The sequence below is a fragment of the Mustela erminea genome, chromosome 19 (genome assembly GCF_009829155.1).
Source record: "Mustela erminea isolate mMusErm1 chromosome 19, mMusErm1.Pri, whole genome shotgun sequence".
Taxonomy (NCBI): domain Eukaryota; kingdom Metazoa; phylum Chordata; class Mammalia; order Carnivora; family Mustelidae; genus Mustela; species Mustela erminea.
Window position 1 is genome coordinate 11,834,115 of NC_045632.1, and position 25,465 is coordinate 11,859,579.

Genomic DNA, 25,465 nt, shown 5'->3' on the forward strand with positions numbered 1-25,465 from the left:
TCCCCACTGAGCAAAGAGCCCGACGCTGGGCTGGATCCCAGGACCCTGAAATCATGACCTGAGCCAAAGACAGAGGCTTAACCCACTGAGCCACCCAGCCCCCCCAAGAATGCTTTTTGATACAGAAAGATGTTCACCATATAATGGAGAAAAATGTTACGGAGATTATGTACCGCATTTTTCTAAATTGTTTATGTAGGTGTAGAAATCTCAACCAGGGTGTGAAAGGAAAATACATGAGTTTTGTTTTTTTTTTAAAGATTTAGTTTTAAAAAAATAAAGATTTAGTTTATTTATTTGAGAGAGAGAGAGAGAGAGAGAGAGAGCACAAGCAGGGCAAGGGGCAGAGGCCAAGGGAGAAGCAGATTCCCCACTGAGCAGAGAGTCCAATGCAGATCTTGATCCCAGCACCCTGGGATCATGACCTGAGCTGAAGGCAGATGCTTCACTGACTGAGCCACAGGCGCCCGAGGAAAATAAGTTTTAAGGAACAGGCTACAGACGTTCATAGTGTTAGCAGCAGTTCTGAGTTGTGGGATTATGGATGGTATCTTATCTCCATTTTCACTCGTTTACTCATTTCTCCAAAGCAAACTTTCTAATATCCTCTACTCTCTATTCCTCTGCCCTGCTGTTTCTCCAAAGCCTTTTCCAGCATTTGATAAACGATTTTACTCATTCATTTGTGTTCTCCGTCCACTTAAAAGTCAGATCTCAAGAGGCTAGGGAATTTTGTCTGTTTTGTTTTTTCCCCTGCTATCCCCCCGCGTGACTTTTCCTTCCAGGGCAGGCCCAATCCTACAGTTTTCTTGGTGCCCCATAGCAGGGTCCGTGTCCACCGTCGTGGGGCAGGACGGTGTCGGAGCCCCGCGGCCTGGCTGCAGGGGCGTCGTCTCATTCGCTGCCTCTCAACAGTAAAGATACTGATGACGCTCCCGCGTAGAAGGAGAGACATTTACTAATTTGCTGTCGTCACTGTGGGGATAGGACACGGTGGGGGTTCCCGACCGCTCTTCTTCCTGTCGCAAAACTTAGCACGAGGAAAACCACGCTCCTACGGACAGGCTCGAGGGCCGCACGCGGAGCCATTCCACGCTCACACGGACACAGCGTCGCCACGAAAACCTGCACCTGAGCGCGCCCAGGGAGCCGGCAGCAGCACTGTCTTCTCGCCGCACCTGCCAACAGGTAACTAGGGACGCTCCGGTCTCCAGGCAAAGGGAGGCCGAGTGCCCTTTCCACGCGCCTGCGCACACTCCCGCCCAGCTCCGCCACGCCCCCAAACCCTGGGCCACGCCCCCGAGTGCCGTGCTATTTAATCGCCGGCACGCACGCTCCGACGCATGGGTTCCTCCTCCGGTTTTCTACAGCCCAGGGACACGCCCCGTCGGCCAAGCCCCGCCCCACCCCGCCCTTCTTGCCTAGGGCTCCTCCCCCTTACACCGCCTGCCTCGGGAGATTCGCCGCCTGCGCGCTCGGAGCGCGGACGTCGGACCTGGCGGCCCTTCGGGTGAGGGCGGTGGTTTCCGGGCGGAGGCCGGTGGGCTGTTCCCGCGGGTCGGCAGTCGGGGTCCGGGGACCGGGCCGGGCAGGCGAGGCGGGCCGCCCTGACCCCGGCGGTGTAGTCCTAACCCGTTCGCCGCCGCCGAGCCCTCCCTGCGCCGACTACATTTCCCAGAGGCCCGCGCGGCGCGGCGCGATCTTGCAGTCCGAGGGGCGGGCGCGGCTAGGTGGCGGCTGGGCGGGGCGAGTGAGGGGAGTGGGCGTGTGAGTGAGGCTGGACCCCAGAGGCCAGCGAGGGACCAGGGTACGCTGGCGGGAGTGTGAGAGAGAGCGAGAGAAGGGGTGTGCCTGCGCGTGGAAGGGGAGCGCGGGTGGGAGGCTCCGGGAGAGACTGAGCGGAGGGGGTGTGTGTGTGAGAGAGTGTGAGATGCCAGAGATGTGGGGTGTGTGTGTGACAGTGTGAGCTGCCAGGGATGGTGAGAGGTGTGTATGTGAGAGAGAAAGTGTGAGGTGCCAGAAGTGTGGTAAATGTGTGAGAAAGTGAGATGCCAGAGATGTAGGAGGTGTGTGTGTGTGTGTGTGTGTGAAAGAAAGTGTGAGATGCCAGAGATGTGGGATGTGTGTGAGAGAGAGTGAGATGCCAGAGATGTAGGAGGTGAGTGTGTGTGTGTGTGTGAGAGAGAGAGAGAGAGAGAGAGCGGGAGAGAGAGTATAAGATGCCAGAGATGTGGGAGAGGTGTGTGTGAGAGAGAAAATGTGAAATGCCACATGTTGATGTGTGTGAGAGAGTGTGGGATGCCAGAGATGGTCAGAGGTGTGTGTGTGAGAGAGGGAAAGGGTCAGATGCCATACATGTGGGAGGTGTGTGTGTGAGTGTGAGCTGCCAGAGATGTGGGAGGTATGTGTGAGATAAAGTGTGAGATGCCAGAGATGGTGGCAGGTGTGTGTGAGAGACTGTGGGGTGTCAGGATCACGTTGGTGAGTATGCGAGGCTGCAGTCGGTGTGTCTGTCGTAGTGCAGGTGTCTGGGTGTGAGAGAGGGCACTGTGTACTGGGTGTGTGTGAGATGGGTGCGGTGCAGCTACAGGGTGAGAGACCAGGGTGTGTGTGTGTGGTAGGAGAAAGAAAACCTCTGGCCCAGTTTGGCCACATGGAGGCCACGTCCTCAGACGGACAGTTAATACCCATCCTAACTGCGGTTCAGCCTGCCCGGGAAATGGAGTTTTCACTGGGGAGTCAAGAATTTTCTGGGCGGCTCTAGTGAGGTCACAGGTCACGTGGGCCTTCATCCCCGAAAGCAAGCCGAAGTGACCTGTGCACGACCCCTCACATTCCTGCTAAAGGGAAGTTACTGTGCCCGAAACAGTCCTGTCCTTTCTTTCGCTGGCTTCTTGCCCCACCGCCTTTCTAGAAAAATGAATGTTTCGTGCAGCTCCTTGGAGCCCCTCTGCTTGCAGGGTGGGCGGCAGCCCTGTTCTGGAACTGACGAGTAGAGCCAATTAGATGTTTAAATTTTCCTCAGTTGGATTTTGTTCTTGAGCAGTTTTTATGTGTGACAGAAATCCCGACCACAGATGACACTGAGAATGTGCGTGCGTGTGTGTGTGTGTGTTTGTGAGTGTGAAGTGTGAGGGGCTATTGTGTTTGTTTGTGTGACAGAGAGGAAAGCTGGAGACGTGCTTTTGTGTGAGACCAGAGCGAGCAGGACAGAGACCATGGAGACTGCAGATTGTCCCCCGAAGGCTTGCAGGTATAGCCTCGGTTAGGCTGCGGAGTGTGCTCGCGTGAGCAAGACAGAGAGGAGGGCGCATTGAGCCGTGGTATGTGTAAGAGAGTAAGTTTGGGGGTGTGTGTGATGTTTGTGTTTCACCCTGTGTGTTTGTGCACAGGCCTCCGAGACCATGGTGAGTGTGACTGAGTGTGATGTGGCTTCCTTTAGGTGCTTGGGATGATGTCCTCTGTGGTCAGGAGGTCGACAAGATCTTAGGCCAGTGTTTGTGTGTCACACCGTGTGCTTGTAGCTGGCCCAGAGTGCCGGGTGTGTATGGGGACACTACTTGGAAGACCGATAGCACCAGCTTCTTGGTGTATGTTGGTTTTCGGTGTTGTGTGTTGCTGAGGTAAGAACCCTAGAGTAGAAGCCCCTGCTCCCAGTTCAAGGATTCCAGTAAAAAGCAATGCAGGGAGGTGACTGACTAGAGCTCCCGACTGGAGCAGGTGACACCTTCAGTTCTGGGTGGCAAAAAGGAGGGGAAACCAAGGACTGAAGACTGATGAGAGTGAAGGTGGCAAAATCAGATGCTAAGTTGCCCCATTGTCCATTGTTCCAGCCTGAGATTCAGGTCAGGCCTGTGGGGATTGGGTGGAGAATGATAACCCTGGCATCTGATGCATTGAAGAGTCAGATTTTTTTTTTAAGATTTTATTTATTTATTTGACAGAGACACAGCGAGAGGAAACACAAGCAGGGGGAGTGGGAGAGGGAGAAGCAGGCTTCCCGCTGAGCAGGGAGCCTAATGCAAAGATTTTCAAATTGTAGATTGTGTCAAAGCCTGAAGCAGAGATGCGGAAAGGGAAAGAGCCACGTTTATCGATAAAAATAAGACCAAGAATGGGATGGCAACTTTTTGGAAAAAAGATTAAATTTAGGAACGCGAGCATAAGAGAAACAGAATTGTAGGTTGCAGTCCTCCCTGGCTGTAGGTGCCTAGACTGTTCTGGCTGTTTGGGCAGCAGTAGCAAGGAAAGCCGGGGGAAGAAGGGGAGGACAGAGTTTTTAGGCTGATGGTTCCAGGAGTGGAGAACAAGCCTCATCTCCTCACTGTCCTTTCTCTCTCTCCACGCCTGTTCTCTAGGACACTGCTGTTCTCCAGGAGAGAAGTCAGCGAGGAAGGCTGGAAATGACTGTTGAACTAGTTAAAGCCATATCCCAGGTTAGTTATTTCCATTCTCATCTGTGAAAGTCTTACTCGTCAGGACTTAGTAAGGCGTCTTTTCTTTTGAAAATTCTCTGATTAACAGTGGTTTTGACTGGCCTGGTTCCCACTTTCCCCAGAGCGTGCTAACTCAGGCTGCCTGATGGGTAAGTGAAACCGAGTGTGATGAGGCCCAGCACCCTCTCTGAGTGCCCTCTTTCCACTTCACTCTTGGTTCAGTGTTGACACCTGGGAAAAGATTTGGTTTCTGTTATGTGGAATAGAGGTGTCTTGGTACCAGTGAGTGGCGTTCCAAGTAAAATGTGCATTTGCTGGCCCTCTTCTGTTTTTAGAATGCATTGGAGTCATCCTTCAGGCTGAATTCTGTTCAGATCTCTAATTTTATCCTTAAGTTCTTAAATTTTTTTTTTGTTTAGCTAAAAAACCTTATTCTAGTCAATTTTTGGAAATTACATATATGATATCTATATCATGTATATATGAAATTTAAGACATAAAAGTGATTTTTTTTGCCTTCCAGTTCTTAGGAGAAACTATATCATTCAGGGAATTCTATTCATATAGATAGGTTTTTCCCTTCTATGTTTTTATGGACCCTGTTTAAGAAATCCTTGTCTACCCCAGCATCTGTAGATACCCGGTTTTCTTCTAAAAGATTTGTTTTTACCTCTCATAGTTTTCTTGCAAGTTTATGTTTGATTTTTGTCATTTTTTTCCTGTGAGGATAAGGTCCAAATTTATATTAAGTTGTTACATTAAATGTTTAATTTGTCCTAAATGAGTCAAGGGTTCCTTGTTTTCCCACTTCTCTCTCCGTTTGACCCAGTGGTATTTGTTGAATAACTCATCTCTTTCTTAACTAACTTGGAATGCTCCCTGTATCTTATACTTGATTCTTTTGCTGGACTACATTCAGGTTGTTTTTTTTTTTTAAGATATTTATTTATTTATTTACTATTTATTTGAGAGAGAAGGGGAGAGAGAGTGTGCTTGCACACATGCATGTATAAGCCAGGAGAGGAGCAGAGGGAGAGGAATAATAAATAAATTGCTGAGCGTGAGCCTGACTAGGGGCTTGATCCCATGACCCCAAGATCAAGACCTAAGCTGAAATCAAGTGTTGGAGGCTAAACTGACTGAGCCACCAAGGTGCCTTGCACTACATTCAGTTTTACTTGTATTTCTGTTTGTTTGTTTGAAAAAAAATAATATTTATTTATTTGAGAGAGAGAGTGCATGAGCAGGTGGGGAGTGCAGAGGGAGAGGGAGAGAATCTTAAGCAGAATCCATGCATAGTGAGGAACTGGTTGCAGGGCGTGGTCCCATGGTCCTGGGATCCAGCCCCACATCAGGCTTCCTGCTCAGCAGGAAGCCTGCTTCCCCCTCTCCCTCTTCCTCTGCTTCTTTTCCCTCTCTTGCTGTGTCTCTATCAAATAAATAAATAAAATCTTTAAAGTCTAGATCTTTTTTACTCTGTATATTTCACTTATGCTCTAATTCTCTTCAATTTTCTAATCTGCTGTTAGGTCCATCATTGAATCATAGCTTCCATTTATTGCGTTTTCAGTTTTATTTATTTTTTATATTATTTTCTTAAAAAAGATTTTATTTATTTATTTGACACAAGGGAGAGGTCACCTGTAGGCAGAGAGGCAGGCAGAGAGAGAGGGAAGCAGGCTCCCCACTGAGCTAAGAGCCCAGTGCGGGGCTCGATCCCAGGACCCTGCGATCATGACCTGAGCCGAAGGCAGAGGCTTAACCCACTGATCCACCCAGGCGCCCCACATTTTTAGCTTTAGAATGTCTGATTATTTTGTATAATTCCCCATTTTCTGCCTAAATCCACCATTTCTTTATCCAGTCATTTATTTGTATTAGCTAGCATGGACTCACGCTTATTTATTTTATACTTTTTTTTGTTGCTCAGGTTCTAGGTTTGGTCATTAGGAGCTCTTTTAGATAGTCCTGTGTCCCAGTGACATACCGCATCATTGTGGGGTGTTTTTGATTTGTTGTACACTGACTTTGTACTGCATATCTAGGTTCCTCCTGTGTACTTTGATGGAGACGGTTTACTCTTGCCTGCGGCGCGTAGCTATGCTGAGATCAGCTCAGGCCTAGTGTGGTCAGGAGCTGAGATGATTAGAGGCAGGGCCTCAGTGCTTCTGAAAGCTGGGTTATGTCTGGTTCACCATCAGTTCTGGGGTGTAGTCCTTTCTTTGGGTTCTCAACCAAGAGCCTGGGGTATTTATTTACCAGAACCTTTCTTTGGCAGATAATAGTATTCTGTGAACGAACAGTCTAGATTAGCATTTATTATCATTGTTTCTTCTCCTACATCATTCTTCAGAACTCTTCAGCTTGTCAGCTGTGAGGATTTTATCAATCTGCTTCTGCCTGGGGACTCTGAATAAAATTGCACTGGGTATATTGACGTGTTGGAATAATTTGTGGTATAAAGCACATTTGGGGAAATTTTTGCCTTGTCTTTGGGCATTTACAGTGTTTTGTAAGGTGGAAGGGCTAACATTCTTCCCATTACTCATCTTTTCCAGAATTCCCTTGACTGTTCTTACAAGTTTATTTTTCTAGCAAATTTTAGAATTGGGAACTTTTTTTTTTTTTTAAAGCTCTGCTGGTTATTTTATTTTATTTTATTTTTTAAAAGATTTTATTTATTTATTTGACAGACAGAGATCACAAAGAGGCAGAGAGACAGGCAGAGAGAGAGGAGGAAGCAGGCTCCCTGCTGAGCAGAGAGCCCGATGCGGGGCTCGATCCCAGGACCCTGGGATCATGCCCCGAGCCGAAGGCAGAGGCCTTAACCCACTGAGCCACCCAGGCGCCCCTCTGCTGGTTATTTTAAAGTTATTTATTGAGCAGATACTTTTTGACCTTGTACATGCCAGATGGTCTTTTAGATTCTGCTGGTGCAGCAAGATTGACAAAGACCGTGCCCCTGTGGAACTTACTTTCGGGGCGGGGGGCGGGGGGGAGATAGACATAAATAAATGAATCTGTATACATTAAATAGTGAAATGTGCAAGTCTTGGGACAGCTGGGTGACTCAGTCAGTTAAGCATCTGCCTTTGCCTTGGGTCATGATCCCAGGGTCATGATCCCAGGGTCCTGGGATTGTTTCCACATCTGGCTCCCTGCTCAGCGGGGAGCCTGCTTCACCCTCTCCTGCCTGCTGCTCCTCCTGCTTGTGCTCTCTCTGTGGCAAATGAATAAATAAAATCTTAAAAAAAATGTACAAATCTTTATTTGTACATAATATTTTCATTTTTCTTGGGTAGATTAACCTAGAAGTAGAATTTCTGGGTGATACGGTAAATTCATATTTAAGTTCTTTTTTTTTTTTTTTTAAAGATTTTATTTATTTATTTGACAGAGATCACAAGCAGGCGGAGAGGCAGACAGAGAGAGAGGAGGAAGCAGGCTCCCCGCTGAGCAGAGAGCCCAATGCGGGGCTCGATCCCAGGACCCTGGGATCATGACCTGAGCTGAAGGCAGCGGCTTAACCCACTGAGCCACCCAGGCGCCCCCATATTTAAGTTCTTAAGAAACTGCTAAGCTGTATTTTTCAAAGGGGCTGTGCCACTTTACCTCCTTGGCAGCAGTGTATGAGGGTTCCCATTTTTCCATATCCTCTCTAAATTTGTTTTCTGTTTTACTAATTTAATTTTTTTCTTTTCTTTTTTTTTTTTTTAATATTTTATTTATTTATTTGACAGAGAGAGATCACAGTAGGAGAGAGGAAGGGAAGAGATCACAGAGAGAGAGGAAGGGAAGCAGGCCCCCGCTGAGCAGAGAGCCCGATGTGGGACTCGATCCCAGGACCCTGAGATCATGACCTGAGCCGAAGGCAGTGGCTTAACCCACTGAGCCACCCAGGCGCCCCTCTTTTCTTTTTTTTAAAGATTCATTTATTTATTTGATAGAGAGCGATCACAAGTAGGCAGAGAGCCAGGCAGAGAGAGAAGGGGAAGCAGGCTCCCTGCTGAGCAGAGAGCCCGACGTGGGGCTGGATTCCAGGACTCATGACCTGAGCCCAAGGCAGAGGCTTTAACCCACTGAGCCACCCAGGTGCCCCACTAATTTAATTTTATTACTGTCTGTTGGTTACGTATAGGTTTTCAAGTAGATAAAGTTTTAAATTCATCTCTTCATAGTTTTCAGTTGCTCTGAATCCTGAATTGAAAATATAGCCTGGGGGCACCTGGGTGGCACAGTGGGTTAAGCCTCTGCCTTCGGCTCAGGTCATGGTCTCAGGGTCCTGGGATCGAGCCCCATGTTGGGCTCTCTGCTCAGCAGGGAGCCTGCTTACCCATCTCTCTCTGCCTGCCTCTCTGCCTACTTGTGATCTCTGTCTGTCAAATAAATAAATAAATCTTTAAAAAATATATATATAGCCTGAAAATTTGGGAGGTTAAAATTTAAGGCTTTTGTTGGCCTAGTATATGATGAGTTTTTGTTTATTGTGTATTGGGGCATACCAGAAAGCTAAAAATGGCATTACCCAGACTCCTTTGCAAATAGGGTCTGTATATGACTTATATATGCCAAGTAGAGGCTTCCAGTACAATGTGTGGAAAGCAGAAGTTAGCAACAGGAAGCAGCAGCAAAGTTCAGGGAAATAGGATTTTAAAGCCAAAATAGTGGCAGAGGTATTTGGTTGTTCTGGGGCAGTTCTGGCTGAAATTCCTACTGGTCAAGTCCTAGCATATTAGGTGCTTTATCTGTGGGTGACACTGGACGGAGAATGGGATTTTTGAAAAACACCATCTTGATCTAATTTAGGCTTTTCTCCTGATGTATAGCTTTTGCTTGTGTATCATGCAAACTTTGCTCTTTAGTCCTTCTGGAAATCCCATATATTATTTGATACCTTGCAGTAAATGTTTTTCTTCTTAAAAAATAATTACAATCTCTTCAAATATTATAAATTAGAATTTATTTAGCGCCTGGGTGGCTCAGTCATTGTGCATCTGCCTTTGGCTCAGGCCATGATCCCAGGGTCCTGCAATCGAGCCCTGCATCAGGCTCCCTGCTCTGCAGGAGACCTACTTCTCCCTCTCCCACTCCCCCAGCTTGTGTTCCCTCTCTCGCTATCTCTCTCTCTGTCAAATAAATAAATAGATCTTTAAAAAAATTAGAATTTAATTTAATATAAGATTATCAGTAAAAAATAAGAATGCATATAAAGATACCTGTATAAACACTGGGAAAATTCTGATGGTGTACATACCAAATAATTAGCCAAAGTACCAGGATCACAAGCAATCAAATTCATTTTTCTGTGGGAATATCCAAAACACCTAATTTCCTTACTAGTGACCAAATTATACTAAATATTGGAAAGAATGTGGCTACTTCTGCTTGCCTTGATAAATTCATCTGAATGCATTTAGTTTTATAAGAACATGGGAAATGATGGGTATCAGCCAAAATGGCAGCCTCAACTAACTAGAAGGGGCAAAGCAAAACTCCTGAGAACCGGTAGCTCACAGTGAATCTTAAAAAGAATATATAATACCAGGGTGCTTGGCTGGCTCAGTCAGAAGATCATGAATTCTTGATCTTGGGGTCATGAATTCAAGCCTCATATTGGGTGTAGAAAATAAAAATAGGGGTGCCTGGGTGGTTCAGTGGGTTAAAGCTTCTGCTTTTGGCTCAGGTCATGGTCTCAGGGTCCTGGGATTGAGCTCCACATTGGGCTCTCTGCTCGGCAGGGAACCTGCTTCCTCCCTCTCTGCCTGCCTCTCTGCCTACTTGTGATCTCTGTCTATCAAATAAATAAATAAAATCTTAAAAAAAAAAGAAAAAGAAAATAACAGGAGCACCCGGGTGGCTCAGTCGATTAAGCAGCTGCCTTTAGCTCGGGTCCATGGTCCCAGGGTCCTGGGATCGAACTCCACAATGGGCTCCCTGCTCGGCAGAAATCCAGCCTGCTTCTCCCTCTCCCACTCCCCTGCTTGTGTTTCTTCTCTTGCTGTGTCTCTGTCAAATAAATAAATAAAATCTTTAAAAAAATAACAAAAAATTTTAATACGTTTATTTGAAAAATACACTAAATATTTTCTCAAAGGTCTGTATATCTTCTAAAGTCCCATACTTTGAATATCTTTGTATCATGCCTTTGTTCTAAACTTAAGTGTCCATTGTCAAAAAGCAAATTAAGACATTCTTTGTATAGCTTTGTCTTTATATAGACAGTTACCATTGTCATTGGTGTGCAGTGCACAAGCATGAAGATTTTTCTTTTCGATGGAAATAAACAAATCTGAAGATGAAAAATGCCCATATTTTAAAAAATTTCTTACAACCTGCTGGTGATTATAACTGGACATTTATTTTTCTCAATGCATTTAATTCTTTAAGAAACTAAAAAGTAGGGGGGGGCACCTGCGTGGCTCAGATGGTTAAGCAACTGCCTTTGGCTCAGTTCATGATCCTAGAGTTCCAGAATCGAGTCCCACATCGGGCTCCCTGCTCAGCATGGAGTCTGCTTCTCCCTCTGACTTCTCCCTTCTCATGGTCTCTCTCTCATTCTCTCTCAAATAAATAAAAATAATATCTTTAAACGGAAAAAAAGAAACTTAAAATTAGGGGTGCCTGCGTGGTGCAGTTGGTTAAGCATCCACCACTTGGTTTCGGCTGAGGTTGTGATCTCAGGTTAGTGAGATTGAGCCCTACATCGGGCTTTGTACTCCGCGTGGTATCTGCCTAAGACTCTAAGACTCTCTCTCCTTCTCCTTCTGTCCACCCCCACCCCGTGCTTGCTTGCTCACTTGCTTACTCTCTAAAATAAAGAAATCTTTAAAAATATATTTTAGGGGTGCCTGGGTGGCTCAGTGGGTTAAGGCCTCTGCCTTTGGCTAAGGTTGTGATCCTGGAGTCCTGGGATTGATCCCCGAGCCCTGCTTCGGGCTCTCTGCTCAGCGGGGAGCCTGCTTTTCCCTCTCTCTCTCTGCCTGCCTCTCTGCCTACTTGTGATCTCTGTCTGTCAAATAAATAATTAAAATCTTAAAAAAATAAAAATAAATAAAAATATATTTTAAAAAGAGACTAAAAATTTTATTTATTCAGTTTCAGTTTGCTATTGTCTTAAGCATACAGGTTTGTTAGACTCAGTATACAAATTGAATGTGTTATAGTCTTAATGCTGTGTGATTTCTCGTATTACTATATAGTTTATTCTGGTGTAGAATGTCATGCTAGTTCTAAATGGTATAGAATGAGAAAATTGCACTTTAATTATATTTATTGTTTTTATTGTGTAAGAAAAGATAAAATCAGCCCCATCAGTCCAGAAACCCCTTCTCTTCTGAAACAAAACCCTTCTAGGATCTCATAGAGTACCATTTGCAAAATATCAGTTTAGATAATCTTGGTTTTTAAAGGTTCAACCACAGATATAAGCCATTCCTTGAGGCTCTTATTTACTGCCCTGTGGCCACCTGTTCGTATTTCCACGTGCCGACAAATAGGTTAGCATCCTTGCATAAATGCAGTTTAACACTTTAGTAAATACTATTTTAGGTTGGAGCTTCATATTATAAAGGTTTAATTTTTTTTTCTCCTCCAAGGGCTATTTCTCACATAAAGTAGAAATAATTTAAAGCTTCAACTTGGAGTTATGCATGAAATGAGCATTGGTTGATTAAGAGTGTGTTTGTGTTATTTCAGGACTTGGTTACGTTCAAGGATGTGGCAATAGACTTTTCCCAGGAGGAGTGGGAATGGCTGAACCCTGCTCAGAGGAATTTGTACAAGAATATGATGTTGGAGAACTATCAGAACCTGGTATCACTGGGTAAGAATATTTTCCCCTCTACAGAATTTAGAATTACGTTAGGAAATTTTTACATTTTTATTTATTATTAAAATTCTTTTAAGAAAGATTTTATTTAAAAGGGAGATAGAGTGAGGGAGCACGAATGGGGTGCAGGGGCAGAGAGAGAGAGAGGAGCAGACTCCCCACTGAACAGGGAGCCCAACTCGGGCTTGATCCCAGGACCTGGAGATCATGACCTGAGCTGAAGGCAGATGCACAACCATCTGAGCTCCCAGGCACCCCGAAGACATGTATTTCATCGATGAATGAACAATGCATCAGCAGTGCTTCTCTGAGAAGCCCCTTTTATCCTGCTTGTGGTTCACTGAGCTTCTTGAAACTTAAATATATCTCTTTAATCAAATTTGAATAATTTTGGTGTTATTTCTTCAAATAATTTTCGCTGCTGTCTCTCCCGGTATTTCAATTACAAGTATATTAGAACCTTTGATATTATGCTGTAGGTAGCTGAAGGTCTGTTCATTACTTAAAATGTCTTTTCTTGGGCGCCTGGGTGGCTCAGTGGGTTAAGCCGCTGCCTTCGGCTCAGGTCATGATCTCAGGGTCCTGGGATCGAGTCCCGCATCGGACTCTCTGCTCGGCAGGGAGCCTGTTTCCTCCTCTCTCTCTCTGCCTGCCTCTCTGCCTATTTGTGATCTCTCTCTGTCAAATAAATAAATAAAATCTTTAAAAAAAAAAAAGAAATATTAAAAAAAAAATAAATAAATAAAATAAAATCTTAAAAAAAAAATAAAATGTCTTTTCTTTGTCAGATTAGGTAATTTCTATTGACATAACTTCAAATTTACTTCCACTTTTTGTGTCTTCTTTAATGTCATGTTAAGTCAATGTGGCGAATTTTCAAAAAATATTTGTTTATTTATTTGAGAAAGACTGAGCATGAGTAGGAAGGAAAAGGGAGAGAGAATCTCAAGCAGACTCTGCACTGAGCACAGAGCCTGATGGAGGACTTGATCCATGACACTGAGATCAGGACCTCAGCCAAAACCAAGAGATCGATGCTTAACCAATTGCACCACTGAGGCACCCCAAATGTAGTGAATTTTTATTTATTTATTTATATGTATTTATTTATTTTTTGTCGTGGTTTTTTGTTTTTTGTTTTTGTTTTTGGTACCCCAGCTGGGATATGAAAGTAGTGAATTTTTTTTTTTTAAGATTTTATTTTTATTTATTTGACAGATCGAGATCACAAGTAGGCAGAGAGGCAGGCAGAGAGAGAGGGGAGGAAGCAGGCTCTCCGCTGAGCAGAGAGCCTGATGTGGGACTGGATCCCAGGACCCTGAGATCATGACTTGACCCGAAGGCAGAGGCTTTAACCCACTGAGCCACCCAGGTGCCCGAAAGTACTGAATTTTTAAATCTCAGAGAGTATATTTTTCAATTCTAAGCTTTCCACTTGGCTCTTTTTTTATAATGTCTATTTCTCTGCTGAAAAATTCTAAGCATGTTCTCCTTTATGTTTTTGGGTATGGATATAATAGCTATTTTTAAATACCAGTCTACTAATTCCAACATCTGTGTTATTACTGGTTAGCTCTTCATTAATTACTTATTTTTCTGAGTGTGATTCACTTTTTCCTCTTTCTACTTAGATGTAATAATTCTGGATTTTATCTCAGACACTATAAACGATACATTGTAGAGGCTATAGATTCTGTTATATTCCTTTTTTTTTTTTTAAGATTTTATTTATTTGTCAGAGAGAGAGAGGAAGAGAGAGCGAGCACAGGCAGACAGAATGGCAGGCAGAGGCAGAGAGAGAAGCAGGCTCCCTGCTGAGCAAGGAGCCCGATGTGGGACTCGATCCCAGGATGCTGGGACCATGACCTGAGCCGAAGGCAGCCGCTTAACCAACTGAGCCACCCAGGCGTCCCTGTTATATTCCTTTGAAGAGTTTTGTTTTCCTTTTTTTTTTTTATTATGTTATGTTAGTCATCATACAGTACATCATTACTGTTTGATGTAGGTTCCATATTCATTGTTTATGTATAACACCCAGTGCTCCATGCAATCTGTGCCCTCCACCAGGCTCACCAATTTTGCATACCCCCCCAACCCTCATTTTGTTTCCCAGAGTCCATAGTCTCTCATGGTTAGTCTCCCCTGATTCCCTCCCCACTTCGTTTTTCCCTTCTTTGTCCTAATGTTCTCCGTGCTATTCATTATGTTTCCCATATGGGTGAAACCATATAGTAATAGTCTTTCTCTGCTTGATTTACTTTACTTAGCATAATCCCCTCCAGTCCCATCCATGTTGATGCAAATGGAAGGTATTCATCCTTTTTGATGGCTGAGTAATATTCCAGACAGTTAACTTGACTCAGACTCCAAACTCTGTCTCTAGGGGCTCTTTACAATACATCAGTTACTGGCTGTCTGATGATCCTATGTAAATGCTGGGCAGAATTTCTGCCCCAATTCCCTTAGAAAATTGTTTAACTTTATTATAGAGTTGACTGTTGGCAGTCCCACTAGACTATGCCAGAAGCTTTATATAATCTGTCTCTAAAATGTTTTACCCTTTGATCTTATCATTCGTGTTCTATCATTCCACCAGTATTAAGGAACTGACTTATAGTTCTGAAATGCCCCAAATATGGCCAATTTTCATGTTTGGTTTTTTGTTTTTTTTGTATGTAGGTCTTTGCATCTCTAAGCCATATGTGATCTCCTTATTGGAGCAAGGGAAAGAGCCTTGGGAGATGAAGACAGAGATGACAAGAAGCCCATTCCCAGGTGAGTGTGGGAGAACCAGATAGGAGAATCCTTTCTAAATAATGGCTCAGCTATTTTCAAAGGTGATACTTTCTCCTTTCTTATGCTATTTAGAGACTCTTTTCAAGCTTTCTAAGTCCGAGGAGAAAATTGAAACTTTGCTCCTTAGGATAGGCTCCCCAAATGTCTAGATATCTCTTCTCTCTAATAGCTAACTTAGTTTGCAAAAATCTCTATCCAGCTCTTTCCTGTCCCCTTTCTTTTTGCCATTTAGACTTAAATAAGCTGCTCTGTTTCTTAAATATTAACTCCTAAATTAGGTGCTACTAGAAAATCACAATATTTCCTGCTGCTTGAAATCTTTCTTTGCTTTTCTGTTGCAAATAGGAAAGACCTTACCACCCCTTATGCATCCAGCTCCATCCTACTTCTCTTAACTTATCCTCTGTGATTTTTTAGCTTTTTCACTCTACTTTAGGGCAGAGTTTTCTAAATTATGAGATACCCAGGTATTCAGATATGTTAAAGGTATGTCAACTGTGGAATCTCTAAGCCTTGAGAGACCAGGTGTGGTCAGACGCAGTCTGAGTTCCAAGTTTGGTTCCTTCTGGACTGCAGGCAGTATCATTCTTTAGTCTCTGTTTGCCTTACAGATGTTGATGAGTCCTGACAGTACAGTTGAGAAGCTCTTTACTTAATTGTTAGTCACCTTTTCTGAACTCACCAAGCTCTTTACTGATTCAGGCTTTTGCGCCTCCTGATTTCTCTGCCCACTATGCCCTTCTCTTGGCTGTCTGTCCATGCTTGACTCCTGTTGGGTTTGGCCAGCAAACCCTGAGACAGCGAATGAAAAGAGTACTCCAGACACCTTGGTAGGAGAAAGGAGAAGCCTGGGGACCAGATGCTCTAGTGGCAAAGAAAGGTCCAGAGCCAAACTCTGCCTCCACCTTTATTGTGAATGTTATTAATACAACAAGAGAATAAGAAAAACAAGAATGAATATGAAGCTGTAATAATCAGAACAGTGGTATAGGGGGTGTCATGTGAATAGAACAAGCTGTGCTTATGATAGGCACGTAGACTGGGAGTGCATGGGGTGTGTGACCGCCAAAGATACATGTTTCTCCTAAGACATGCATTTACTCCCTGGATTAGTGCATTGAGCCACAATGAGGATCTGGCTCTTTTCAACCCTGAAACCCTAAAGGGGGCTCAGTTCTCTAGACACACCTTCTTTGTTTTCCAACTAGTTTCATCCCAGGAGGCATGTGTTTATTAAATCTTATCTAGCCAGGCACTGTGAATTCCCACAGACTCTCTGGCCAGAACTCAAACATCATCTCATCAAAGGCCTTCTCTGACCACCTTCTGTAATGAACATTCCTTATTTCAGCCCAGTTACTTTCTATCGAGCCAGTTTATTTTCTTTGTAACACTTAGGAAAGTGTATAATTAACCTGCTTATGATTTGCATGCTTATTTTCTGCCTCCCCTACTGAACTGAATGTTCAGTTCAGGGAATGTTGAGATCATAGGTGATAATTTTGCCTTTATGACATTCTCCTTCCACTTCCATAACAGGATTTGATCTTTACATTTTGAGATGATTTGGATCCTAGACTTCCAGGGTCCTCCAAATAGCCAAATATTGGAAGGGAAATTAGCCCCGCTTAGATATACTTTATACTTTGGTTACATAGGAATCTACCACCTCCCTTAAATTGGGAAATGGAGGAACTTCCCTGATAAGAAGTAATAATTGGCCTTGTGAAGAACAGAACAAGGAAAAGGGGTTGAAGCCTATAAAATTGGTGGGATATTGAGTCACAGTAGAGATTCAACTCTTAGTAAGTGAGTAAGCTATCTCGGCATCTGTGTGGAGATGGGCCAAAAAGATAAGGGACAACCATGTTTCCCATGGGAGGTTGTGATGTTGAGGCTACCTTCATAGGAAGAATCCACGGTGTATCCAACTTTCTGTTTTTTCTGCCCAGTATTTCTCCCCTCAGTCATCTGTGTAAGTAAAACAGTAGGTAGTAGGTACATTTCTAGAATTCTCGAATTGGCCTCAATTCTAGAATTACTGAGGCCTGAGCATTAGGAGGGAAAGAAGGAAGTAAGAAGGGGTAGAAAGCTTGTTAGCACTTCAGGGCCCTTCTGAACTGCTTTAGGAGATTTGATCTCTTCCATCTCTGAACTTTAATACTTGTTTTACTTTTTACCACATGGGCTCTCACTTGATATTTCATGTTTTCTTCTTTTACTTTCTTTGTTGGTCTTGCCTTTCTAATCCCTTTCTGTACTCCTCAAGAACAACTGGTCTTTTATTACATTAGTGTCCATAGTGCTTGACACATAGTAGAAAACTGCTTTAGAGAACATTCGATTAGTCAGTAATTTACTATGGATAAGATTGGAAAGGAAAGCACTTTCTCTTTCGCCATTTCTTGTTTTTTTTTTTTTCTTTTTAAGATTTAAAAAAAAATTATTTATTTGACAGAGAGGGAACACAAGCAGAGGGAGTGGGAAAGGGAGAAGCAAGTTTCCCACGGAGCAGGGAGACTGATGTGGGGTCATGACCTGAGCCGAAGGCAGATGCCTCACGAATGAGCCACCCAGGCACCCCTCTTTTGCCCTTTCTTTCTTTCTTTCTTTCTTTTTTAAAAGATTTTATTTATTTATTTGACAGACAGAGGTCACAAGTTGGCAGAGAGGCAGGCAGAGAGAGGAGGAAGCAGGCTCCCCGCCAAGCAGAGAGCCCAATGTGGGGCTCGATCCCAGGACCCTGAGATCATGACCCGAGCCGAAGGCACAGACTTAACCCACTGAGCCACCCAGGCGCCCCCTTTTGCCCTTCCTTGATGCCAGCCTTTTCCCTGAAGTTTTCTCTTAGTATCATCTCTTCAGTATAAATTTCTTTATGCTTTTATTTAGAACTTAAAAATGTTTGAGTTTCTGTGATACATGTAAAGTGACTTAGTACTCGTGTTTAAAGCATATTATTCCTACCCTGAAGCCTGTATTTTATCTCACAAGGCAAGAAAGTTATTTTAAGTGGCAGTGAAAAGAACTTCATAATAGTAATACGCACCTACATATATCATTATGAAACCAGTTTATTCAAAAAGACTTATGGCAAAACCCCATTAAGATGTGGCCTGGGAAGTGATACTCTTCGTAGGCTGGTGACAATGAGAACATGAATGGAAAAATGCCTTACTATGCAGCCTGGAGTTCAGGGATCTCTGAGAAATGAGGAGCTCACTGTATGAAACATGTAGCAATGGTACATAGAAATACTGATTCCTGGTTATGAAAAGATTAGGCATTTACCTAAACCCCAAGAGAAGTCATGAAGCATAATGGTTTTGTGGTTGCTGGGAATCTGTAGAAATTTTTGATCAGCAGTAGTTATGTGATGATATTAATATTTAAACAACATTAACCTACCTGTATATGCAAGTCAACTAGAAGTGGGAAAGAATAGAGCAATGGTATTTAATTTATAGTCTGTTATGTTAATATAGGATTAAAAAAAGACAGTATTATTATTGTAGCCTACTTCTCTAGGACCTCATTATCCTGCATTTAATTCTCTTTTCCTACATTTCCTACATTATCCTACACTTAATCACTTTTTCCATGTTTCCCTGAGCTCTGAAATATACTTGCATATTTTTCAGTTTAAGTGCTGTTACATAATAGATTTTGCAGGATTCACTATTTTTTAACCACCCTGTCCACATTAAATATTTCCCTTGTTATAGCCCATGATAAAGGAAGCACTTGCTTTTTTGTTATCTTTCAGATTCGGGATCTATATATGAGACACAAGAATTATTTCTGAAGCAGTTCATGTATGATGATGTGTTAATGGAGAGAATAACAGACTATGGACTTGAGTGTTTTACTTACAGAGAAAATTGGAAATGTGAAAGTCTTTTTGAGAGGCAGTTGGTAAGTCAAGATGCATTTATTGGGCAAAAAGTAACCACTTATGAGAAAACCCTTACTAAGGAAATAGATCACAATTATAACAAGACTGGGAAATTTGTCTATCTAGGCAACGTAGAAGAAAATGTTTATAATCACAAGTCAGATAAGAAAAGCTTTTCCCAAAATTCCATGGTAGTGAAACACAAGAAAGTCTATGCAGGAAAGAAACTTTTTAAGTGTCATGAATGTGAAAAAACCTTTACCCACAGCTCCTCCCTTACTGTTCATCAGAGAATTCATACTGGTGAAAAACCATATGAATGTAAAGAATGTGGGAAAGCCTTCAACCAGAGTCAGCACCTTGTTCAACATCACAGAATACATACTGGTGAGAAACTCTTTGAATGTAAAGAATGTAGGAAAGCCTTCAGCCAAAATGTGCACCTTATTCAACATCAAAGAATTCATACTGGAGAAAAACCGTATAAGTGTATGGAATGTAGAAAAGCCTTCAGCCAGCCTGCACACCTTGCTCAGCACCAGAGAATTCATACTGGGGAGAAGCCCTATGAATGTAAGGAATGTGGGAAAGCCTTCAGTGATGGCTCATCCTTTGCCCGACATCAGAGATGTCACACTGACAAAAGACCCTATGAATGTATTGAATGTGAGAAAGCCTTCAGGCAGAACACATCCCTTATTCGTCACTGGAGGTATTATCATACTGGAGAGAAACCTTTTGATTGCATCGATTGTGGGAAAGCCTTCAGTGATCACATAGGCCTTATTCAGCATAGGAGAATTCATACTGGAGAGAAACCATATAAATGTAAAGTGTGTGGGAAAACCTTCAGTTATGGCTCATCCCTTACTGTCCATCAAAGAATTCACACAGGAGAGAAGCCTTATGAGTGCGTTGTCTGTGGGAAGGCCTTCAGCCATCATGCTTCACTCACACAACATCAACGAGTGCATTCTGGAGAGAAACCTTATGAATGCAAGGAATGTGGGAAAGCCTTTAGACAGAGTATACACCTTGCTAGTCATTTGAGAATTCATACTGGCGAAAAACCCTATGAATGTAAAGAATGTGGAAAAGCGTTTAGCATCAGTTCACAGCTGGCTACTCATCAGAGAATTCATACTGGAGAGAAACCTTATGGATGTAAGGAATGTGGTAAAGCTTTCAACCAGAGGGCACACCTTGCCCAGCATCATAAAATTCATACAGGAGAGAAACCTTATGAGTGTAACGAATGTGGTAAAGCCTTCAGCCAGACTACCCGCCTTATTCAACATCAGAGAGTTCATACTGGAGAGAAACCCTATAAATGTAGCGAATGTGGAAAGGCTTTTAGCGATAGCTCATCCCGTTCTCAGCATCGGAGACTCCATACTGGCCAAAGGCCCTATGGATGTGTTGAATGTGAGAAGGCATTTAGAACAAAATCATCCCTTATTTGTCATCAAAGATGTCATACTGGGGAGAAACCTTATGAATGTAGTGTGTGTGGTAAAGCCTTTAGCCATCGTCAGTCCCTTACTGTTCATCAGAGAATTCATTCCGGAGAAAAACCATATGAATGTCAGGAATGTGGGAAAACCTTCAGCCAGATTGGACACCTTAATCTACATAGAAGAATTCATACCGGAGAGAGATCTTATGAATGTAAAGAATGTGGAAAAGTCTTCAGACAAAGCGCGCACCTTAGTCATCATCAGAAAGTTCACTCTGCAGAGTCGTCTCAGGCCTCCAGCTCTTCCTCACCCCATATGTCACCAAGCCCCGTAGATATATCTGCTAGATATTTTTGGAATTCATCCACTCCTTTCAATTCTCATTGTCCTACTCCCAAACACAGTCATTTCTCCTGGACTGTTCCAATATAAAAACTGGTCCTACATCCTGTGTTCTTCCCTTCAAGTTCGTTCTTCACACAACTGCCATGGTGGTCTTTTAAACATGTAAATGTAATTAAACTACTCTCTTAAAACCCTGGTTAGGAAATTTAAACTATTTGATGCCTATAAAGTGCTTAGCATAGTGCCTGACCCAGACTAAGTGCTTGATAAATGTTAAGTCAGTGTCATTCAGAGTCTGTTTAAAAATTATTTTTAAAGAGTGAACTCTGGAAAGCAGTATATCAGTACTGGGAGAGTATAATAATTTTGGAACTGAAACTACATCTTAAGGTGGATAATGAGGATTAGCATGTGTAGTATTTTTAAAGTTTGACATCAGAATAACATAGTGGCTTTCTTGTGATTCCAAGGCTGTATGTCTTTGTTGCTGCAGAAATTGAGTGTGACCTGGTACATAGAATATGTTTTAGGAAGTATCTAAAGCTCTGGATAAGACTGAAACAAAAGAATTAGAATTTATTGGGAAGAATATAAGACTATAGTTAATTAAGGCAAAGAAATAAAAATTCCTTATTATTTAAAACTGAAGCAATAGAGAACTGGAATAGTTTACCCCTATTTTAAGACACCTGGATTTACAGATTAATTCTAAGCTTTCAAGGAACCACTAATCACACTGTTGTAGAGTGTAAAGCATAAAACTAATTAAACATAGTTAAAACATAATACTTTGTAGTATTTGGAATACTTCTTTCATGAGGCTAATTTAGTTCTGATATCAACCCCCCCAAAATGAAATGGTAGTTCTGTGTAGAAAGGAAATTATTAATCTCTGCTGAAGAACAACAGAGGTTCTGAATAAATGGAGAGCCACACATGTTTCTAGATAGAAGTTTCAATATTGTAAAGATGTCTACATTCTCCTAATTCCAGTCATGATAACTGTAGGATATTTTTACATTGACAGTTTGGTCTGAAAATCACGTGGAGTGTTAAGTGGGTAAGCATAATAGGAAATTTTTGGAAAAGATGATATGCCCATGAATTCAGTGTATTGCAAAAGTAGTATTTTTTTGTTTCTATTTATTTTTAAGTAATCTCAAAATCCAGTGTAGGGCTTGAATTCACATCCCCAAGATCAAGAGTCATATGTTCCTCTGACTGAGCCAGCCAGGTGTTCCACAAAAGTGGTATTTTTGATATATCAGTGGGGGAGATGGATTACTTAAATGGTGTTTGACAGTTAGTTATCCACCTAGAAGTAAAAGCAGAGCTACATTTTACTCCTTACAGAGAAGTTCCCTGAATCTGGATTAAAGATGTAATAGAAAACACAAAATTCTAGAAGAGACTATAGAATATTTGTATCCCTTTGAGTTTGGGAAGACTTGGTGGACACAGTCTAGAAGCCATGAAGAGAGTGACAGGAAGGAGCATGTAGAAGATTTAAACCTTTTGCATGGTATAAGGCACTATTGCAAAGTTAAAAGGCACATGATAGGCAGGGAGAAATTTTTAAAATATACATATTACATACTTCTAAAAAGTGCTCTTGAAAAGCAGCAAGGATAAGATACAGTTTGAAAATCACACCAACAAGCAACTCACAGTTACAGAATATGAAATTGTCAAATAAAATAGAAGTTCCTAACTACAATAATGATCCGATAAATTAAAAATTTAAAAAGTCCTTGTCATTAACATAAATCAGCACAAATTTTATGGATAGTATCTAGTACTGTTGCAGATGTGAGAAATATATTTTTGTACATTGGGAAGATAAATCTTTTAAAAGCCATTTTAGAAGCTAATGTGTTACCTGTCAACATTTTAAATGTAATCACTTTGCTGCAATTCTAAATCTCGGAGTTTATCTTCTTGAAAAGCACAAGCGCAGAAATATAGATGCGTAAGCACATTTATTATAGAAATGCAAGAAATTTGGAGCAGCTTAAATGTCTAGCACTAGTAAGCTAGTTAATCAATTAAATTATAGAAAATTCAGTAGATTACACACTCACTGAAAAGAATGAGGTAGATTTTCGTACTCACAGAAAGACATAATGTACTAACTGATGGTGTAATTTTCATAATGATAATATGATTGTATGGTTATACATATCAGAAATTTATAAAGTTAAAATTAGGAAAATACAAACATATCAGCTATTTTGTTTTTGTCTACAATACAAATTGAAAATATGCACACAGAGATACACATAGACTTTTCCTCTGGGCTGCTCTGATGTCGTTTGGTGAGGTTTTGTGTTGTCAGTTGTACCTGGTTCCCTTTAATCCAATCAGAAACTCTCTCCTCAGGACACAGGAGGAGGCTGTAAATGAGTCCTCCTTTGTCCACAACTTAGGATACTGCCAGCGCTTCTGCTGCTCTGCTCACTGCAGAAAACAGGTCTCTCATTCTTCCCAAGTTGGGTCTTATTATTATCTTGTGTCCACTTTAAAATGAGATTAAGTTTTTTTGCTGTCAACCAAAGAAACCTAACCAATGCAGAGATTGGTATCCTTGAAGGGATTTCAGGCAAAACATCCTGAGAAAAGGTGGATTAGTATTAAAATAAAAAATGTGGTTATTGGATGAAACGGAGCAAAGGATTATAGGGTTCCTCTTCGTGTTTTGTGCCATCCAAGTAGCATGCTTTAATAGCGACAGTAAAACAGCTAATCAGCTGTGGTTGAGATAATTTTTAGACCAGTCAGAGAGACAAGAAATGCCAGTCCAAGGGGTTTGTATGATGCTTGTTCATAATGGAATTGGAAAATATAAAGCAAAAGCAATAATGACTTTTTAAAATTTTTGCTTTAAAGCATGGACTAGAACACCCAGCCATTTTGGTAACATGATTAAAAGAAGCTCTGTAGCTCTGTGATTGTTAAATATCAAAGAATGAGCTACAATGCCAAGTGAATTCACAATTTTGGCAGATTTCTTAAGTAACTTGTTTGACATTAAAGGACATCTTTGATATCCTGGTTACTGGAATGAGGATTTGTGGCAGAATTTGGGGATTTTAAAACTCTTAAGCCCATAAGAAATCTTAAGAAACCATGCCAACTAATTATCCTTTGTCTGAGATAACTGGGAATGAAGGTTAAAGGTTAGCCTCTTTCCCTTGTAGCTCACCAACACTATGGCTTCTTTGATTTAAAAAAGAAAGAAAGAAAATCTGATTCTAAAGTAGCCTAGAGGTTGATATAGGAGGTTAGGGAAGGGTTGAGAGACTCTGCCAAGTATCAACATTTATATCAGATTCAAGAAAATGGCTGCAAAAATGGGTTTTCATAGGGCTTGACCTCAGATACTAGATTATAAAATTTTGAACTGGGCTGAATTTACACTATACACACAGGGTATTAGATATTTGATGTGCTAATCTGTGCAGTTTATTGCTTTTCTCATAATTTTCTGGGTAGATTCATGCAAATCTCATAAGGCCAGACTGAAACTAAATGATGTTTAAAGCACAGAAATGACCTTGCCTGATATACAGGAAGGAACCAGAAAATTTGGGATGCTGACCTTGCTTTCTCATGTCTGAGTTTCTTGCTTGCCTTGTCATTAGGCTTCCTGAGAGAGGGCCAAAATGCCTTTCCTTGAACCTGTGCCATGAAGAAAGCAACACTACCTTTAGAGAGTACTTTACTTGCCAGCCTTAGGATGTTTGGCATGCTGGGAAGGGGGGCTGCTCTTGGAAAGGGATTTCTGATCTCCAGCAAGGGTAGCTGCCCAGGGAATGCTGAGCCCTAGCAGCAACTCTCCAGAAGCAAAGTTGATTTTGTGGTGCACTTGGGCAGGCTCGTTCTGGCTTGTAAGAGTTGTTATATTTTTAGAGATTTTTTGAACTGGTTACTAAAAGGTATATATGTATGTGTGTATAGAAATACATACATGTTTGTACTGGGTAATATGTAACCTGTATGTATTATATACATATGTTTATAGGTTATTGTCTAAATTTTTACTATAACCAATAAGTTGTATTAAACACAGACAATAGTTTGGAAACTGAGTTTTGAGCATTTGCTATATTTTATTTATGACTAACGTTTGCAGAGGGGAACATACCACATAATTGTTGCTACTTTGCTTCTCTTCCCAACTCTGCATTCGGTGACAACATGTTAGCAACTTTGACTCAAATATGATGGGAATCTTTAACAGCATGCACCACAAATCAAGGCTGGTTGACTTTAAAAGTTGACAGTGAAAATGTTAGTAAATCAGGTTACTAACCTGTACGTTGTGTCATGTCTGTACATTGTGAATTATGCAAAAAGTAGAGGAAATATTCCTCTAGTACTCAAAAGCTATTACTTAGCAAAGAGCTCATTCAGCCTGTCATTGACATAACGAGCAAAGTTCTGACCTATGTCCTCAGCTTGTTTCACTTTGATCTTACTCTTTAACGTAAATGGAAATATCAAACAACATTGTCAGAGTTTTACCCATTTGTCAGTTTTAAGCATAGGTTGGTAAAAGTCAACAAAGGCATTCTAAGAGAATCAACTGCTATACAGAATTGACAATCCAAGAGGCTTGCATTTTCCTATCATTTGTCAATGTGTGCTACACATCTGTAACATTACGATAAACTTCCTGCATGTAGGATGCACACACTTGTTTCCCTTG

General features: G+C 41.8%; 1 protein-coding gene across 3 annotated transcripts; it reads left to right on the forward strand.

Moving 5' to 3' along the window:
* Positions 1–1,306: 1,306 nt before the first annotated feature.
* On the forward strand, positions 1,307–25,166 carry LOC116579358 (zinc finger protein 471-like). 3 transcript variants are annotated; one of them, XM_032324631.1, is made up of 5 exons: positions 1,307–1,510; positions 4,359–4,436; positions 12,132–12,258; positions 14,944–15,039; positions 18,827–25,166. In XM_032324631.1, the coding sequence occupies exons 2-5, from the start codon at positions 4,404–4,406 to the stop codon at positions 20,842–20,844; spliced, it is 2,274 nt and encodes a 757-aa protein (XP_032180522.1). In that variant the 5' UTR covers positions 1,307–1,510; positions 4,359–4,403; the 3' UTR covers positions 20,845–25,166. The 3 variants fall into 3 exon arrangements, with proteins under 3 accessions (XP_032180522.1, XP_032180523.1, XP_032180524.1); XM_032324632.1 differs by lacking the exon at positions 1,307–1,510 and adding an exon at positions 2,313–3,623; XM_032324633.1 differs by lacking the exons at positions 1,307–1,510; positions 4,359–4,436; positions 12,132–12,258 and adding an exon at positions 13,611–13,636.
* The last annotated feature ends 299 nt before the right edge of the window (positions 25,167–25,465 follow it).

Coding starts and splice junctions, on each gene's coding strand:
- LOC116579358 (XM_032324631.1), top strand. CDS start 4,404: ATGACTGTTGAACTAGTTAAAGCCATATCCCAG. Junction 12,259..14,943: donor TCAGAACCTGGTATCACTGG/GTAAGAATATTT, acceptor TTTTGTATGTAG/GTCTTTGCATCTCTAAGCCA. Junction 15,040..18,826: donor GACAAGAAGCCCATTCCCAG/GTGAGTGTGGGA, acceptor GTTATCTTTCAG/ATTCGGGATCTATATATGAG.